Genomic DNA, 20,115 nt, shown 5'->3' on the forward strand with positions numbered 1-20,115 from the left:
ATATTCACACACACACGTCTGTGGTGTAACGCAGCCTAATTACTTTCACACAAACACAATTGCACTCATTTATTTGTGTCAGTGCTGTAGAAATAAACAGTGGGCTGTAGAGAGGCAGCCTCAGGGCAGGGGAACCCCACAGTGCTCTGCTCCGCTCCGCTCAGCTCTGCGCAGCGCTGGCCTGGACTGCTCAGATGGAAAGAGAGTGGAGCAACGTTGGCATATCTGCCTTCCCTAGCAGTGGCTGAGGCTCCAGAGCACAGCCATATAGCGCTGCACATGTTTAATCATGGATACTCTACACATACATTGTGATTCTTTGACTTCCTGCAGAGGTGCCGTAGCTCTGTGTGATTGTGTGTGTACTGTATGTGGGGCTATTAATCAGTCTGGAGAACTGGGCAGCCCCCAGCCTCTGAGGCCCGTGAACACCTGTCCAGCCCAGCGGAGGCAACAGTACTTGCTGTGTGACAGAGCTCGACTCAACTCCGCCCGGGCGCTCTATTCCCTCACAGTGCATGGGCACGGGCTGGCATGGGAGGCATTCACTGAGGCCTAATGAGTCTAATCTCCCAGGCTGACATTGATGAATTCCTTCATTTGGCTTTGTTTTAATTGCGTTGTGGGTCGTTTGTTTTGCCATCCGTTGTTAGTAGGGGGCAGGGGGGTGACAGTTTATGCATTCAGCAGGGGTTCCCACATGGCTGTATGATGAATGGATCAATTCCTGCTCACATCACAACTGGTGATCCACTATCTGAGATACCAGATCAAGTACAGAAAGAGGAAATCTGCTCTCCCTGATTTTGTTTATCTTCATGATGGCAATGTCTTATGTCATTTAAGTGTATATCAGATAGATATATCATTGGTGCCATTGGTGAAAGGAAGCTGAGTGAATAAAGAATGATTTAAAGAATGTCTTTGTTTAATAATTTACTTTTTCATTAATATTTTGTACCATAAGATGTCCAGTCTTATTATAACTGTTTAATGTATTACATAACAGATTGGCCATGAATATGTTGGAAACTAGTTACACCACAAGCTTTGCTTGTGCTTTTTTTTGCACAGGCGGATCTCCCTGGCGAGCCCAAAGCAGCTGTACAAGGCCTCTAGCATGACTCAGCGCTGGCAACGGAGGGAGATCTCCAACTTCGAGTACCTCATGTTCCTCAACACTATATCTGGTGAGTACCTCATGTTCCTCAACACTATATCTGGTGAGTACCTCATGTTCCTCAACATTATCTCTGGGGAGTACCTCATGTTCCTCAACACTATATCTGGTGAGTACCTCATGAAAAATAATAGAAGAAGCTGAAGAAGCATGCACCAGCTAAATATGATAATATTGCCATTAAAGAGCCTGTGTATTCAATGCAGCTTCTCCAGAAGTAATACAAGGGAGTGCAGTCCAAAGCTAGGTGGTTTGCATGCTAACTTTAGGGGATATCAGGACAACACAGAGCATAGGCCTTTATGGCGTTACATAACAATGGTTATTCACATTCTCATTCTGTTGTTCTTTCTCATCATTTCTGAATGGTGGTAGAGAACAAAAATAAATGTCATTATGCCTATCTCATTGTGCATTGTCCTTCACCTCTGTCTTCAAGGTCGCACGTTCAACGACCTGAACCAGTACCCTGTTTTCCCCTGGGTCATCACAAACTATGAGTCTGAGGAGCTGGACCTCACGCTGCCTAGCAACTTCAGAGACCTGTCCAAGGTAATGACAAATCCACTTGTTCTCGCCCATTAGTTCTCTCACTGATGAGGATATTGATGGGATTGGAATGGAAATTGATTTAGCCCAAAACTGAAGTAAATAGTGTTTCTTTACCATGGCTTTCTATCAAGCGCCCCATTAGCACAAGCTTGCTTTGCCCTATCCATCTCAAGCCCCCAAAGAGACTTGCTCTTGTTTTTCAAACCTAGAGTGTCTCTGATGTTTTGAGTTGTCCTGGGCAGTTGTGCAGACGTGCTGAGCTTTTGGCTGCGGAGGGACTCTGAGGCGTGTGACGCTGATGAGTGTCAGAGGGAGCACGCAGGGGAAAGGGCCTCACAGCTGGGAGCGCAGTGCTCCAAACACGGACATCAAATAAATGCGCAGATTGGCTGCTGGGCTCAGATCAATAATTCCCAGAATCCTCCTCCTCCAGCTGAAGGTGGCCAAAGCTGCAACTTCACAAGATAGCATATCTCCCTGCTGCTGTAAAGACTGCCAGCCTTTATTAGACTTCATTGTCTTGGAGTGGAGAGTTGGGAGTGGGGGACTGGCCTAGTCCATGTGTCAGGCCCAACTCTCCCTCTTCAACATGCTGTCCTGACTTGGCTCGCCGCTGTCCACCCCCGCCGTGCGTCTCTGCTGCGTCCTCTCTGAGTCTGGGAGCAGGGAGGCGAGGAGGCGTTTGGCAGGGCTGTTTCTCCACAGCCCCAGGCGCTGATAGAACTTCACTGGTTCTGACAGTCAGAGAGACTCCCCCCACTTCAGGCTCTCGCTCCTTCTGTTGCGTCGGCTTTACTTACTCTCTGTCTGGATCTGTCCTGCAGTCTCTTTTTTTTCTCCCTCTCACTTCTTTTCCTACGTCCTTTCATTTCTCTTTCCTCTGTTTATGTCTCCCCTCTTTTTCCCCTCTAGTCTTTGTTTGTGTACGTGTTAGTAGAGGCACTCTGCTGTCTGAGTGCTTGATTTGGGGTGGCTGAAATCTGACACCCCCTGTAGTTTGCTCATCAGATCCAGTAGCTCATGTCTCGGAAAAATATTTCAAATCATCCCACTGTGTTTCTCTAGCCTGGGTATACTCACATGAACCTTTGGCAAATTTGGGATTTGCTCTGCTGGTCCGTCTGGCAAGGAGGCCATTGAAGCCCATTTTCAATGTCCCTAAAACACAGGCAAGCAAATACAATTGCTAATCCGAGATGGCTGCACTTTTGAAACAATTTGGTAAGAGTTTAATGCACCAATTTAAGTTTCATTTCACTGCTAGTTACGCCCCTGCTGAAAGTCGTAAGTCAATGAACCTTTTCCACTCTCAATTACAGTTGAGAAGGTCTGCGTGCTAACCAGGATAGTGTCTCTCCTTTCCACTCTTTTTTTATTTTTTATTTCCCTCCCTCCCTCTCTCCCTGTCTCACACACACACACACACACACACACACACACACACACATATACACATGACACTCTCCTCCCCCACCCTGATTGGCTGACCAAAGTCCCTGAGGAGCCAATTAGTGACCTCTTCGTTGAGAAGCTTGCTGTTTGCTGAGTAGTGGGACTGGCAGCCCGGCTGCTAACAGGAACCCTGTAAACCTCACCCTCTGTCTCTTAGTTCTCATCTCAATAGCATGCCATTGTTTTTAGATCTGCACTGACACAAACAGGCATTCGGTTGGACAGGCTGGGTGTAGTGTACAGAGTGCATGGACTATCAGTTACACCGGCTAGGCATTTGACAGAAGACAAAATGTAGTCTGTCTAGATAAAGAGTTTACTTATAGAGACCAAATGGAAACAATCCAAAAAAGATCAATGAATGCATGTACCACCCAACAACATCTCTGTTTTGGCCAGAAAAACTTTGATCAAAAGACTCCTAAGAAATTGTTCATATTATCAGGTAGTCGAGAAAGTGTCTTAATGGGATTTAAGTGACTTAACTTTGACTGATGCTGTCAGTTTACTTTGATGTGGATCTAGTTGAGAATTAGAGGCCAAGTTCTGCATTCCACTGCAGATATCCATCAGAAGGCTTTTTTGGGGACTTTCATCATGTCAGGGAACTAGCGCACCTCCTCCAAAAGAATGCAATCTGTGACTTATGCTTGAGATGGAGCAAGGAGCCAGAACAATAGCTGTGGTCCAAAGGGTGTGTTGGAAAGCTTTCCTGGTCCCTGTACATTCATGTTAGTCCACATCCTAGGGAGGATGGAGGATTACCCCTGGAGTGGAGTGATGGAGGGGAGCGTCCACCACTCCCCTAAAATGGCCGAATAAATCTGAGGCTAAGAGCTCAAGGAAAACAAAGGGCCACAGTGCTAATGGACATCGGCTACCTGCAAGGGCAGCACGTTAGGGGGCTGCAGGGTGTCAGTGCAGGACGGATGGCGGTGGCGTCTCGTCGTGGGCGTCTTTCATTCCGACTGGAATGCGTGGTGATTTAGAGCAAAGAGAAGGGGAGGCTGCCTGTCTCTCCTGGGCTCTGGGGAGAGTTCAGCCAGCTAGTCATCAGCGCACACAGACCCAGCGTAATACACAGGACTCCTCAACACATTCGCTCTAATGAGGAAATCTCATCTTGACAAACTCAGACCCACAATTATTGTTGGAACGTTTTACATTTTATTACAGATGAGCAGCTGGAGGATTTTTTGCTTATGTACAGTATACTGTATTATTTTAACGGGTTTATAAGAGCTGGGAGGCACATCTCCCAGAAGGTATTAAAGTTGTGGTGGTGAACCCAACATTCAGCTGCATGTATTCTTGGGTGTGCATATCTGGGTCTGATATTGGCATGGGCTGGAAGGTTCAAACATGGCAACAAACACTGTTGTTGTTAACCTGCCCCACCCCCTGGCTTTCTTTTTTCTCCCCCCGCACCTCTCTCTCTCCCTCCCTCGGTGGAGTTTTGACAGCTCGGCCTCTGTGTTCAGTCAAGCTTTCACACCCGAGGGAAGGAACTAAGACTGAAGACTGAGCGTGAGGGATGGAGAGAGAGAGAGAGAGGGCAGAGGGAGGGAGGGAGAGAGGGCAGAGGGAGGGAGGGAGAGAGGGCAGAGCGCTTTTTTGTCCTCCCCCACCTCAATCCCTTCCCTCTTTCAAGAGCGAATGAGCAAATCTCAGCAATCTTTATCACAGCTGTTTTATTCACGCTGTTGACACGAGCGATATCAATGTCTGACCAGTGGAGCGTGCCAGAGCGCCTTGTCTGCAAAGGCTGGCCACTGTATAATTCACGCCTTGTTTCTCTCCCTCCCACTCTCTACCCCCCCTCTCTCTCTCCGTCTCTCTCTCTGTTTCTCTCTCTCTCTCTCCCTCCTTCTCTCACATGTTTACCTCTCTCCCTTGCATTGATAGAAGGAGGTCATCTGAGACCTTTCACATTGAGTGGTAAAATTGCTGTGGATGCAGTGTCACACATGCACACATAGACAATGTAATGGGGTTGGCTAGTGGTGTGTTCGTTTGTGTGTGTGTGGCGGCAGCTCAGCATGAATTTATGTCCCCTTTTGTCCATGTGGTTTTGACCCCCCTGGCTGTCTTATCATAAACTCTAACCCTGCACTGACAAAGAGGACTGGGCAAGATAACTGCACAGGCTTGGTCAACTGAACCAGATGTCCGCTATGTCGTTACGCGACCCAGCGAGCTGTGCGCTACTGTTGGTCCTGCTCATTTGCATTATCCAGCAGATGATGGCCAGACACCGTTTGTTAGAGGGTCATACACAAAATGATGGGCTTGTATTGAGCACCAATGGGACCTTTCAGTGGTAAAGGAGAAAGCTAATGGAGTATTGATTTGGAGATGAAGTACATATGTTATCTGTGCTTCTCTTGTACTCCACACCATTCCATTGTATTTGCAGAAGATTAATGTAAACTTTTCTATTAAGTCCAGTGGGATTGATAGCCATTTTTGTCTGAGGTAAGTGTATCCCATGAACATGAATGCATTCATGACTTGTATAATTGACTTGTATCATATATTTGTATATAATTAGAGGGCTTTTAAACCTGACAAACTCAACCTGAAGCCATGATGTATTTAGTTTGCTCAGATGCACACTATCTGTGTTTTGAAGTAGATATTGTTTTGTGTTTTGGAGGGCATGTGTGTGAGTCAACCTACCTTTCAGCTTTCCCACCACTGTCTGAATGTGTGTGTGTGTGTGGGTGGGTGGGTGGGTGTGTGAGTGTGTGTGTGTGTGTGTGTGTGCCATTTTGTCTTTCCTTTTGTCTGTGGTGTAATTATAAACACAGAGGCTGCTCATTTATTTCACCTGTCATCAAAGAAATATTCATGCACGCTGCCAGAACATATTAGGCCAATATGCTACATCTGCTTCATCTCTCTCTCTCTCTCTCTCTCTCTCTCTCTCTCTCTCACACACACACACACACACACACACACACACACACACACACACACACACACACACACACACACACAGACAGAGGCATGTTCACCCACACACATGCTTCATCACTAGCCTACCAGGGACAACCCTGATGTACGGCATTGTCAAACCATGCCATTGTGTGAGCGTCTCTTCACTAGTGTGTCCTCCTCTCCCGTAATTTACAGTGGTAAACACACACACACACACACACACACACACACACACATGGATATGGGCTTTTTATTCAGCTCTCCCTTTTCTTTTTTTAATGAGGCCAGTGTTATTATGGCAATAAATCAGTCTAATCGCATGATGTATAATTCAAGGTGTGTTCCTAGTACCGTTGCCATGAGAAAGCCAGTAGTGTGTCACTGTCAGCTGCCCGCTGGGTGTAAAAGCTATAACTGCCCCCCCCCTCTCTCTCACACACTTGTGCACCTGCTTTAAGGATCAATATTAGGGCGTTAGTTCGGATGTAGCCTCTCATGCCACAGCTATGATATGAGGGCCAAGCCATCGATTGCTCTCCTGCCTACTCTCATTTTAAAACAGCCCATCATCCCATTACCATTGATCTGGTGTGTGTGTGTTTCATTACATTTCTAGGCATTCGAGGGATCTGTCTGTGTATGTGTGTGTTTTTGCACATGAGGGGAGGGGTAGCTTGAAGTCATTGGTGTGGTAATAAAAATTGAACTGGATAAAATTGAGCTCTATAAATGAGTATTTAAATAATGGCCTGTATCGGTTTTCCAGGAGATCAATGGAGAATGAATGCAGCGTGCCCATTTCTCCCTGACTCCTGCGCATTGCTCTTGAGTAACACTCACAAATTCATAAAAGCCCTGGCCTCTTATTGATGCACCCAGCTACTTTCATGGCAAGCCATTCCTCTTTCCCCCAACAGATTAGCTGCAGGGGGCTCCTTTTCAGAGCAGTAAAATGCAGACTGTTTGAATGGATTGATCTTCAAAAAACATCATCCAATATTCATAGGGAGCAGTCAGCGGGGTTTGTACAGGCCTTAGCTCGGCTGTTGGGCTGCTGCTAGTCTGGTAGCATGACTGGGGACAGAGAGCCTGTTAGCATGACTGGGGACAGAGAGCCTGTTCATTCAGATATCTTGTGTTTCTTTTCCAGCCAATTGGAGCCCTAAACCCGAAGAGAGCAGCCTTCTTCTCTGACCGCTATGAATCATGGGAAGACGATCAGGTTCCAAAGTTTCACTATGGCACCCATTACTCCACCTCCAGCTTCACACAGATGTGGCTGCTGCGAATCGTAAGTCCTCACGCATGATACACATTCAGAAAAACACACACCAGAGATCAACACTGATGACCGCCACAGACCTAACAAGCAGAACAGGAAATCTGTTCAGCCTGCCATACACACCAGTAACACTAGAAGCATTGATATGAAAAAATATTTTCTTGTAGTGCTACAACCTTTACATAAAGTTAATATTTTCCCCCATCAGAATGCAAACCTATGGGATTTGTAGCCATAATGCCTTTGTGTATTGAAATGCTTGATAATCAGGTCTGAGTTGCTGGTGCTTGGACAATAGGCTGGGATATTTATGGAAAGTGATTCATGATTTGTAGTGCAACACATTGAAGCTAATTGTTGTTTATAGTTGGACCGGAGTTCACAGTGAGGCAAGCTGATTTATGTGGAGCTGAAATATAGGCCTGGTGTGCCACGAGAGCAACATAAGGAGACCCTGCACCACGCTAACGTATGCATGGTGCAGCGTCTCCTTATGTTGCTCTCGTGCAGCGTCTCCTTATGTTGCTCTCATTTTAGTCAAGTCAAGTCAGTTTTATTTGTATAGCACATTTAACATGCACAGAGTGCAACCCAAAGCACTCCACATATAAGACATTGTCATTGACACATAACAAAAGACAATATCGGACGGAGCGGCGTAGTCGCCAGCGTACCAGTGACACCAAAACATGACAAATACATATAAAAAAAAATAACTTTTAATACATTTTAGTTTAGAGTTTAGTATAATTCATTGTGACAGACCTCAGTTCTACTTAATGCTTGTAACTCAAGTGCAGGCTTGCAACTGTGAATACAATGAATATTCGTTAGGTCTCCAGGCCATCTATGCTTTTGTGCTGGAACTGTGTCAGTGCTTCACTCGGACCAACCACTCCCTCCTGGGCAGTGCATTGGTCCAGCAGCAGCATTATGGGGCCTATTTGAGCTCAGGTCTAACATGAGCAGTCATTCAGTTGTTAGAGGGGCGCCAGTCAACTGGGGCAAGGTATAGAGCAGGCTGGATCTATCACAAAGAAGGAAGTTTTAACTATCAAACCACTGAAGGCAAATTAGCCCAGTCCATCGTGGAGGGGGTTAGGGTTGGGGGTACAGAGCTGCTGTTTTTCGTTCAGACTAATGGTGGTACCCACTGGGGTGCTGTTGTTTTGAAAACAAAAGCTATTGATCTCGACAAACAAGATTAGAGTCAATTAGAAAGGGACTAATAACACTGTTGTATGGGCACATTGCTGGGTTAATGACCACTTTGGTTAGTTATTGTTACTACTCAAAGTAATTTTTAGTCTTTTATTTTTCAGACAGAGGAAATCTGTCTGTGTTGTTCCACATGAAAGCAGTCCATTTGTACCCCATTTGATATACCCAAGTGTTTTTATCAACATCATGACTTAGACAATTAAGACCATTTGAAACATGAGGTTTAGCATTATTGGACAGACAAGGAGAAGCAGATTCAATCACCATTTTTCATAGCAGGTCTTTTCTGATAAATGGCTAATTTGGCCAAGTAATGGAAACAAGAAAAGAGGACACATCGAAGTGGCTTTTGACTTTCACTCTTTCTCTCTCTCTCTCTTAATTTGGGTTTCTCTCTTCCTCTTTTCGTTCCAGGAGCCATTCACAACTTTCTTCCTCAACTTCCAAGGAGGGAAGTTTGACCATGCAGACCGAACGTTCTCCTCAGTGTCCAGGGCCTGGAGGAACTGCCAGAGAGACACCTCTGATGTCAAGGTGGGTAGTTTAGCCCTCAGTGTGCCCATACCCATCTTCCTCTCACAGATCAAATCATCTCTCTGTTCAGATCTCCAGCACATAGCCCTCCATTTACTTGAGTCTCATTCTGACAGTAATTTATGTGCTGTCAGTCAGACTTACCAGCCATACTTGGCAGCATGAAGTCAAATATATGATAAGCAATCTCTCTCTCACACACACACACAACAAAAAGAGACTCATGGTGGTTACGTATTACGTTCCTGATTTCCTCCTGAGTACTGGGGCCCATGGTACTCTGCTCTCCTCTGGCTTGTCGTGCACATCAGAACACAAGCCCCCCTAATGAACACCGGGCTCCTCTCCACCGGTGCTCATGTGAGCGCTGCTCCCTCCTGCCCTGGACAGTCACCTCGCCTTGAACCCTTTCTCCTTTGCTCGCTCATTCGCTCCATACCTCTTCTTTCCACTTGTGGCTCCCATGGGCCCTGCAAAGCATTCACCCTTTCCTCTTTAACAAGTGTCCAGCCCTCTTAAAATATTCATTAGCACGGCCCAGCCCCACTGTGGCCCCTGCTGCAGGATAGAGAGAGGGGGGGGATAGAGAGGGAGAGAGGGGGATAGAGGGAGAGGGAGCGAGAGAGAGAGGGAGAGAGAAGGATAGAAAGAAAGAGAGAGAGAGCTCTTGTGTGGGGGCTTCCCTGGGTGCTTGATTGCATCGGGCCGATGCTGTGTAACATGTGGCTCGAATTACAGCCAGCAGTTGATTGCAAAGAACCCTCCGAGAGTTTGGGCCCAGTCCCAATCTGAGCCTGTCATGGTGGATCAGCAGGACTGCCACCACTCCACTCAAGACACCAGCAGCTCACCCTAACCCACTTCCTGGTGCTGACCCCCACCCTACCTCCACCCGCCTCTCAACTCTCTGATTGCAGCAGAGCGGAGCAGAGCACAGGGGGACCTCATACATTCATGCTTCTCTCCAGTATCTAGTTTGACATGTATCCATTACCCTTCCGTAAGCTGAAAATGCTCCAGTGTTGCAGTGACCTTTCCTGAGAGCTGTGCACTGAACTGCCTGCAGCTCAAAAAAAGAGGAGAAATCCAGACTCTTGTTGCACACACATCAGTAGTTGTGCAGCTATTTCAACTTTTCAGTTGGGTCCTTTGTTTAGATTTTGTAACCCCAAATAGTCTGTTGGGTTATGAAATCAGTATACAGAAGGTACAGATAGTAGGTCTATAGAAGATACAGATAGTAGGTCTATAGAGGTACAGATAGTAGGAATATAGAAGGCTTGTGCACTATGGCTGTTTTCTCTTTTGGGTGAGAGAACTATTAGACAAAATCTCCATTTTGTCCACCGACAGCCCATTTCCACCTCCAGCCTCTATCCTATAACCTACTACTGCATCATCACCTTGTTTAATGTCAGCAGTGTGAGTTGCTGTTGGGTTTCATTAAAGCATGGAGTTTAGGACCTTTGTAAGTGGATCCACACATTACTGTGGTGTGTGCATGGTGTGAGATAGAGAATAGAGATGGTATGGTGCTTTAAGGATATGTTTTGTGTGTGTGTGTGTGTGTGTGTGTGTGTGTGTGTGTGTGTGTGTGTATTTAAGTATGTTGGGACTTGGTGAAGGGCAGGGGGGGCCATAAGATCAGTGACCCATAGCAGAACAGGATTGTGGATCACAGGTTCTGCCCTCTGACCAGCCACTCAGGGGCCACTGCCTCTAACAGCACCCCCATGTCTCCCCCTCTCCCCCTCCAGTCCCCTGTTATTTCCCCCCTGCCTTTTAAGTGGCCCCGGGGTCCTCAACCTCTGAATCAGGGCCGCCAAATTTACGCCAGACTGGCCGTCTGAACCCGGGGCACCATGTGCCATCGTAAAATCCTGACCTCTCTGTTTGAATGAGAGAGGGAGAGGGGTGGGTGAGGAGGAGGAGGAGGTGGAGGGCTTGTTGAAAACTTGTACTGTTTGTTTGCTCTGTTAATTAGCAACTCTCACTGCGGTGCAGCAGGCCAGTGGAACATGGCCGCCGCCCCAGGGCTGAGGAGCTGGGCACTCAGCTGCCTGCTCTCACCTCAACACTCCCACCAGCAGCACAGCCGTCAAGCCCCGGCATTCCCTCCCAAATGAGAAACTATCTCAAATCCAGTGCAGCACGATTTGGCAAGCATGATTGGCAAGCATGAGTTCACTTTTTGATTAATTCTTGTTAAATTGCCAAGTAACAGCCTGATGAAGAGAAATGTCTATCATGTCTGTAGAGATCGGCCATCCTTTGAAAACAGGAAAATAGTTACAGATTTCTATGGGAGAGGGTGAGAGCCTATGGAAAGTTGTGTCTTTGGCGATTGTGACACTCCAGTGTCAGCCCGTGGATGAGTGTTTTCTCAGTGGCCCCTGCACAGTTGGCACGAGTCCAGCCCTGTTGGCCACTTTTTGGCTGATTCAACTTGTTGCATGGGAGCCAGTCAGTGAGAAAGATTACTATACTAGCTGGCTGTTCAGATTGTCTTCCTCTTGCCAAGACGTGCAGTAGTCATCCCCTACAGAGATGCAGTCCTGCTAGTTTATTGCATCTGGGTGATTGGACTGATGATGTGGTTTCTCCTTATTTCGACCTTATTTCTTTGCCTCTGCTTCTACCTTTATTCTTCCACAACCAAAAGACAAAGAGTTGACGACAGAGTCATTTGCAACTTCTTTTCTGACACATTTTCTATATTAATTACCTATATTAAGAAACTATACAGTATATGGTGATTGTGGCTAACCTAGCGTGAAAACAATAAGCAAATGCTGCTTTGTTTATGGCAGTGATTCTCAAACTGTGGTACGGGTACCACTGGTGGTACGTGGACTCTCTCTCTGGTACTGTCGCAAAACAGTATTTACAATGTAAAATATGTAGTTAAATTGGCCTACACTATTGTATTTTGATGCCGGTCATAATGGTGGTACTTGGAGAGCCATTTGTTTAGGAGGTGGTACTCTTGAAAAGTTTGAGAACCACTGGTTTATGATTTGTATATGCGTTCATCACAGAGGCACAGAATGTACATGTTTGTTGGCCATTGGCTGTAGTCTTTGTAGGGTACTCAAACTCAACTTTTTAGCCCCAACACAGGCAACAGTTGGCTTTCGTTGTCAATTTTAATGTGATTGAACTACAATTTGCATATGATTGTATCAGTAGGTGGCTGCCATACAAAAGTAGTTTTTGTTCCACTTTCTCCAATAGAAATCCACCCTAGTAGATGACACTGTCCCAACAAATGCAACAATAACAACTCCCCCACTGATATCAGCTGGAACATCAGTGAATAGATTTATCTCAAAAGTTAGTAATGGAAGGTTAGCTGTAGAAGTGCTCCAGTTTGACAGATGCTTAAATGAGCCTGAAGAAACTACTAATATAGTGTGTATAAGTGTAACCAGACCATTGGTCCCCCCCTGCCTACAGCTGTGGGAACAGGCTGTAAGAGTAGAGGATGGAAAAAGAAGATTTGGCCTCCATGCCTCTACTCCAGTCTGGAGTTTAAGGATTGCCATATTAATAGACCTAATACTACTGTGGGAAGTATAGGGAGAAAAGGCATCTGAATCCCAGCAAAAAGTACTGCTATTATCACTAACAACAAACATTTATAACACAAAATTAGACATAAATGTTAACGTCCACTTTTGTCATGGTTCTTGTTGATTTCTAATGTTGTTGTTGGCCCAAAATCATGTTTCTTTAAATATCATTACACTTAAAACAAATAGGCTACAATTAACAGGGGAAAAAGAGATTTTTTTTCTATGTTGATGATGTGTTGTAGTGCATGTGTAGAGCCAGCTGCTGATGTCAGCCTGCTTGTCTGTCAGACTTAGTCTCATAGCTGCCACTAGAGTGCCAGTCAGCACACAGCCTTACAGGCACACATCATCCATTCACTTCTCACAGAAGACGGATTGCACTGGGTCAGAAAAATGAAATGGTGATTTGGGGAGATGTAGATCTTCTGTTTGTCCTTTCTGTCTGTATTCACTTATCAAAGTATCTTGCATTCTTTACCTGCGGCATCATAAGGAATGTATGTTTACATGGTCTGGTTCTGGGTTTTGCGGATGTATACAGACAGTAAATCTCCTGTGTTTGTGATTAAGACTGCAATTTACGTTAGTGTTTCTATGAGTGTTGCTGTCATATATCCAGGGTGTACTGTCTGGATGTGTCGTAGTTAACTGTTTAATGTGTTTTTACTGTTTGTGTGAGAGCAGTTATATACACTGCCATGTCTGCTCTGGTTCACCTGGCATATGACAGACTGCACACAGCTTCGGTCTACTTTCACATGCCACAGATTTAGACGTGTTTTCATTTGAGCTGACACAATGTGCGTGCGCCCGTGTGTGTGTCTGCTGAACCATTACATGTGTCCACTATATACATACTGGAAAGAGCTGCACAAATACTTTGTCATTTAAAGAAAACAAAAAACCCTTACAAGCATGCTCTCTTTCAGTCTGCAAAGCCATTGCTTTACAGATGTACAGTTTATATGGTTTTGTTTTTCCAAAGAACTTTTTAAAGGAGTTTAGGCTTCTTGTCACATTTTTGTGATGTTTTGTTGACTCTAGATTCTATTAATTTTATGTTTTGTTTTCATTTACATTTGAACTTATGTATTGGGTATTGTAGTAAGCTCCCAGTTAATGTTATTTGGAATTGATGTTGATCGTTTCCACCTCAGTGTGTATATTGAATGTGTATGTTAAACATGCCCTTATGGGTTAGGAGCTTGAGTATGGCTCCTAGTGAAACCTGCCAGTCTCTTGTAGTAGAGTAAAATTACTCTCACCCATTACTCTCGTTTGAATTATTCGCGGACCCGTGATCGGATAGATATGTCACACATGTCAGATGAGAGAGGAGACACAGAGCTATCTTTTGATACCAAGTACATCCTTCTGGGTTATAAAACAGACAAAGTGACCGCAAAATAATAACTCCATATAGCTGGACTTACCCCACGTTTTTGTCTGTTTTTGTGGTAAAGCATGTTTATAATCCAATGCTATCGGGTGTTTCTCTATGGCAAAGCATGTTCATAATCCGGTTTTGAGATCCTAGCAAATTTCTGCATGGCATCCAATTTAAGGCTCACATTGCATCCCAATTTGATCAACAAAGAAACACCTTTTTTGCCTTTACTTTGTTCATGGCAATGCAGTAAAAGTTGTTGTAGAGAATCATTATGAGTGCATACACCATAGGCACACACAGGCTAACACACAAACTCTGGTCAAGTCAGGTCAGATCAGTTCGTGTCACAGATATGGAGCGCAGAAAGGTAATTTTTCATCACTAAATAAAAAAAATGCCATTTATTTCTTTAAGGCCACACCACATATGTCTGTAAATTGCTCAGCCCCAGAGAATCCCCTCACCATGGCAATGATATTGCCAGATTCAGGACAGTCTACTCAACACACACATGTAAGGCAAGTCGAGCTGCCAGCTTGCAGTGGTGAGATACATGTTAAAATATAAGATTTTTTTAATACGCTTTTTGTATTTTTATTATTTAAAAATCAAAATAAAATCAATGCTAGTACTAATACATGAAATGATGGCAGATCTAGATAGCCTAGACTCTGCTGAAAAAAAAAATATAGCATGTGTGTATGGCACTTACAATGACCAGAATAAATCCTTATAAATAAAGGTAGTGAAAATGCCCTAAAAACAGCTTAGGGTTCTAAGGGTTAATTATTACTTTCTTACCTATGTTTATGCACTTCAAAGTTAACCTTGCTGTGCCACACCACACTTGATTATAGAGGTGCATCATTTCATAATGGGAAGAGCTAAAATGGGAATGTAACACTAAGATTTGACTTAAACAGTCTTCAACATACTCATGGGAGAAGTGCCACCCCATTTGTCTCTGCATGTTCTGAACTTTGTCTCTGTATTTTGGGTCTACTTCCCTGGCTGGCATCTCCTCGGATGCCCTTTTATGATTAAACCTGTTGGAGTACCTTCGTTCTTTTCATTATGTGTGTGTGACTTGGTTTTTATCAGACAGACATTTTGTGGCATAGAGCAAATTAGGTGTCTGAAGTGTAATTCCAGTGAGTAATGGCATCGTTATAGAGAACAACACACACACACACGAGATATAGCAGTTTCGCTCTTATTTAATTATTTGTTATTTTCTTTTTCCTTCTGCTGCGCTTGCTCTTGGCCAAAGTCATTGCTTGCAGTCACCATAATTAAGCAGCAGGTCGATGGCAGTCCTGCATTCAAATTCCACAGGCCTGTGTCCTGCTCTGAGTCTTATCTGAAGGGAGAAGGCTTTTATTTCGCACTGCTCACACATTATCAAAAAATGGCCTCTTTGAAAATTCCTCCCTATGCACTGCACTGCTTCGCATCTCTCAGGAAGCTTATCTGTCATTTAGAGAAGTGCTTACTATGCCTGAACTAGAGTCGTGTCAAGAGGATATTTATCTGGAGGATTTTAAACTCAAGCGTTATCTAAGTGGGTTGTTGTGGATTATCAAGATTCACAGGTATTTCAAAGCAGTTTCAGTTGTTAAATGAAATTGCATATTATTCATATAAAATAAAATAAGTGTTGGTTAAATATTCCTTGCAATTCTAATGAATGTTCTTGAATATAATGGAAAATGAATAATACTACTGATGATGAAATGATAGCAGTAAGTAATCCCTCTAAACTTATCTCTCATTTGCTCCCCCTCTCCCTTCCTGTCTCTTACTTTCTCAGGAGTTGATCCCAGAATTTTATTATCTGCCTGAGATGTTTGTCAACTCCAATAATTACAACCTGGGTGTGATGGATGATGGCTCTGTGGTGTCAGACGTGGAGCTGCCAGCGTGGGCCAAGGACCCAGAGGAGTTTGTGCGCATCAACCGCCTGGTATGTCCTCTCCCTCCACCCCCTTACACACATACACACACAAACACACACACACACTCTCTCTCTCTCTCTCTCTCTCTCTCCCTTTCTCTCCCTCTCTCAATTCAATTTCAATTAAATTCAATGAGCTTTATTTGCATGACTGTAAGTGTTACAATGTTGCCAAAGCAGTAGTTACATCAAAATAATTAGCAATTAATAGTAATAATAATAACAATCGACATGGACTATGGAGAATAATAAAAATAATAGAACTCTCTCTCTCTCTCTCTCTCTCTCTCTCTCTCTCTCTCTCTCTCTCAGACAGACACACACATACACACACACACACACTCTCTCTCTCTCAGACACACACACAAACACACACATACACACAGTATTCTATCATCTTCACTTTCTGTGTCTTTAGAATCACATGCTCATGGAAATCAGATTGTGGCTAGTGTGTCTAGCCGGTGTAAGCTGTACTGTTACTTTTTTGCTACTTTTTAAATTAAAACCAGGAAGCCCAACACCATGATCGTGCTGTTGATAAGGAATCAGTCAAATCTGTCAGTAATTTGTTATAATCAGGTAAAGCCCACAGAGATATTTGAGGTGGACTATCTGATATACCAGATTATGGATACCATAACGTCTGTCAACACAAAAGACAAAGCCAGAAGTGATTGCATCACACATTCATTATCCATCATACTTTCCCTCATAAGAGCATAGATGTTGTATGAATCTCTTTTCTACCCGATTTTGTGTACAGTCTCTCCCTCCCCTCAGCGTTTTCCCTTCCTCCTCCCCTCCCTTCCTCTCCCTCTCTCTCAGTGCTGACTGGGTGATGTATAGGCCACGCTGTAATTGCAGACTCTACAGTAGCGTGTCGGCCCACTGGAGCCTAGCGTTAATTAGCAGTCGGTGCTGCATCTATCTGACACTTTGACTGCTGCGCCACTAGCCCAGCTGAAGGGTATGACAGTGCCTTGGGTGGAACAGTGGCGGGAGTCACCCCATGTCTCAGTGCACTGACGTATAAGCAGCGCAGCTTAAAGGCCAGCTGAGCTGCAGTGGCCCCAGCCTGCGGATGCGAGCTCTACGCCCGTAACAGCTCTGTTTGAGCTGCCCATTTCTCCTGTCCTTAATGGCCTCCACTGGGGCTTTTAGTCCAGCAGCCATTGGTTGGCTACCAATTTCAAACCCCAAACAAAATGTCTGATGAAATAGAGGCGGGCGGGGATCACATTGGCCAGTGGCAGCGGCAAGTGCAACGCAGCGTTCAGACCATAAGTTCTATCTCGTTTCTAAGTAACACAAACGGTTTTCCTAAACTGACAATTGAATACGGTCGTGTTTTGCTTTGAAAGTTGAACCGAGTTCAACGCTCAGCTTGTTCAATGCTAGCGCTACGCTAGTGCTGCCGCTGTTCCGCTGCCGAACCATAAAGAACAATAGGAAACCTGCCGCTTGCCGCTGGTCAGTGTGATCCCCGCCTAAGGGTCTACTTCCAAACTTTCATCTCCATATGGTCCAGTGTCCTCTGTATCAAGAGGTTGTGTATGTCTTTGTGTATATGTGCATGTGTGTTTTGGTTGTATAAGCACGTTTATTATGTCTCAATATACATCAACATACCTTAAAATTAGGGAAATTGTATTAGACCTAGGGATCCTTACTTTTTAGATTAAAAGATTAATTTGGCATCTCCTCAGGACACAAATGTACAAAAATACAACAAGAATGACAATACTTTCATAAACTGCTGATGAAGAACTCTTACCACCACCACATTTTTTTCTCACACACAGAGAAATGTGTCAAGCATGGAAACGGACTCAAATACACAATAATTTACACAGAATAATACACGCAAGTTACTGACATCTACCATAGGAAAACGTTCTTTGCTGCGATTACGCAATTTCACAGCCACAACCACAGTTAGTGCTGACAAGTGATGTTTGTTTGCTAGAATGTCACTAGTCACCAACTAAGACATGAAACAAATACTTGAAACATACACAAGAAAAACACAACTGTCTTTTCCACTGTCTCTAGGAACTCAAGGGATGCATGTTCAAATGAACTGCAGCCCTGATGTTGTTTAAGGACTATTTATGCATTTGGCCATTAAATCATCAAAATCTGGTCTTATCAACTTGCCACCTCCAAAGATGAGATACAGCCAGCAGTGCAGTCAATTAGCCAGATGTAGTTAGATGTCAGTCTACCTTCATGCTTAACTAGCACTTCTTCCGAATAGCTCAGAGAATGTGTGGATGCAAGGGTCTGTTGACCACATTGACATGTTGTTGAAATCTGGTGTTGTAATCTCTCATTGTTTAGATGCTAGGAATAGCATGGCATAACTGAAGTGCTTACAGGGGCCCACATGTTGGGACAGTGATCCAACTTTGTACTATACTCAAACACTTGTCAGACCTGCTGTCGATCACCTTTACATGTATGTGTAATGAGGTGATGCAAAATGTCAAATTCAAAGTCTGTTGATTCAAAACCCATTTCAAAACAAAAACCACTTCAAAATTTGGCCAGGCGGGGCCACTGTTTGCACAACTTACTTTGTAAGTTTGTTCATTAAATATGCAGAAACACAGGCAAAAGTCAGCGCGTCCAAAAGATTTAGTATTGCTTCATCTGCTTAAAAGGACGAGCTGCCTCTGACACACATGCAGGCACATTACAGCATAGATCAATTGTGACTTTCACTACAGTACTTATAGCAGCCAAGAAGCGCAAGTGAAGGCATATTTCTGTGACCCCAGACAGTGGGCCTCAATGGCCAGTTTGGCTCCGCTGTATGGCAGCAGTGCAGGCTCTGAGTTGGGCCGTTTCTGTGTAGTTGGTGTAATATTAGTCTCACCTTAAGAGGAGTATGTTGTTATTCATGGTCTAGAGAAAAACCTGCATGAATTATGGACTAAATGTTGTAATTGTTTGTTTCTGCACGTGAGCACTGCACAGCACAGAGGAAATATATGCTTGCTGGTGGTGTAATATTGGACATTATACACAATACCACTGATGAAATTCAAATGCATTATCCAGATTCAGGACATTTTCGACTGGCCACTTCTCCAGTGTGAACAGACAGGGGGCAGCCATGGCCTACTGGTTAGCGCTTCGGTCTTGTAACCGGAGGATTGCCGGTTCGAACCCCGACCAGTAGGCACGGCTGAAGTGCCCTTGAGCAAGGCACCCAACCCCTCACTGCTCCCTGAGCGCCGCTGTTGTTGCAGGCAGCTCACTGCGCCGGGATTAGTGTGTGCTTCACCTCACTGTGTGTTCACTGTGTGCAGTGTGTTTCACTATTTCACGGATTGGGATAAATGCAGAGACCAAATTTCCCTCACGGGTTCAAAAGAGTATATATACTTATACTTAGACAGATGAAGGGGCTGTGCAGTGTCTGAGGACTATAAATCTGCACCTCGAACAGTGCAGCAAATGAGCAGAGAGACATCAAAGGAGGAAGGCATCTGTGTTTTGATGCACAGCCTTGGAGGGAGCGTGCATTTCTCTTTCCAGCTTGTGCTGGCTCATTGGAGTGACATCTAAAATGCATGAATTAACATGGGCAGACAGGAAATGGTCGGAGAGTAGATATCTTTCTCCTGGCGCAGCACAGAATGTGAGTCGCTGGACGCTGGAAACACTGAGACCAAAAAAAAACAGAAATGTGAAGGAGTTATGGGGAGTTTTTTGCAGTCCAGTTCCTTTTCTAACAGGTATAGCTTCAGTTTTTTGCCTTGGGTTGGGCAATCTCTTTACCCAAGTTAGGAAACATTCCTCTGACATTTCTCATTCTCATAGGTTGACGCAGTAATGAAATGTAGTAATTACTGAACTACTGTCCAAGGTGGTGTGTGTGTGTGTGTGTGCCCGTGTGTTTGTGCGTGTGTGCTTGCGTGTGTGCTTGCGTTTGGTGTGCATGTGTGTGTGTGTGTGTGTGTGTGTGTGTGTGTGTGTGTGTGTGTGTGTGTGTGGAGGGTGGATTCCACCACTCTGGAGGCACCC

The 20,115-nt window shown here is 44.6% G+C and overlaps 1 protein-coding gene across 7 annotated transcripts in view; it reads left to right on the forward strand.

Moving 5' to 3' along the window:
- lrba (LPS responsive beige-like anchor protein) overlaps nucleotides 1-20,115 on the forward strand; it is a 197,246-nt gene that overhangs the window by 135,579 nt on the left and 41,552 nt on the right. For all 7 annotated transcript variants that reach the window (XM_048245589.1, XM_048245607.1, XM_048245615.1 and 4 more), the window contains 5 exons: nucleotides 1,075-1,190; nucleotides 1,620-1,732; nucleotides 7,275-7,415; nucleotides 9,042-9,161; nucleotides 15,937-16,089. In XM_048245589.1, coding sequence (XP_048101546.1) covers nucleotides 1,075-1,190; nucleotides 1,620-1,732; nucleotides 7,275-7,415; nucleotides 9,042-9,161; nucleotides 15,937-16,089 — 643 coding nt within the window. The remainder of the gene's footprint in view (nucleotides 1-1,074; nucleotides 1,191-1,619; nucleotides 1,733-7,274; nucleotides 7,416-9,041; nucleotides 9,162-15,936; nucleotides 16,090-20,115) is intronic.

The sequence above is a fragment of the Alosa alosa genome, chromosome 1, assembly GCF_017589495.1.
Source record: "Alosa alosa isolate M-15738 ecotype Scorff River chromosome 1, AALO_Geno_1.1, whole genome shotgun sequence".
Lineage (NCBI taxonomy): Eukaryota > Metazoa > Chordata > Actinopteri > Clupeiformes > Clupeidae > Alosa > Alosa alosa.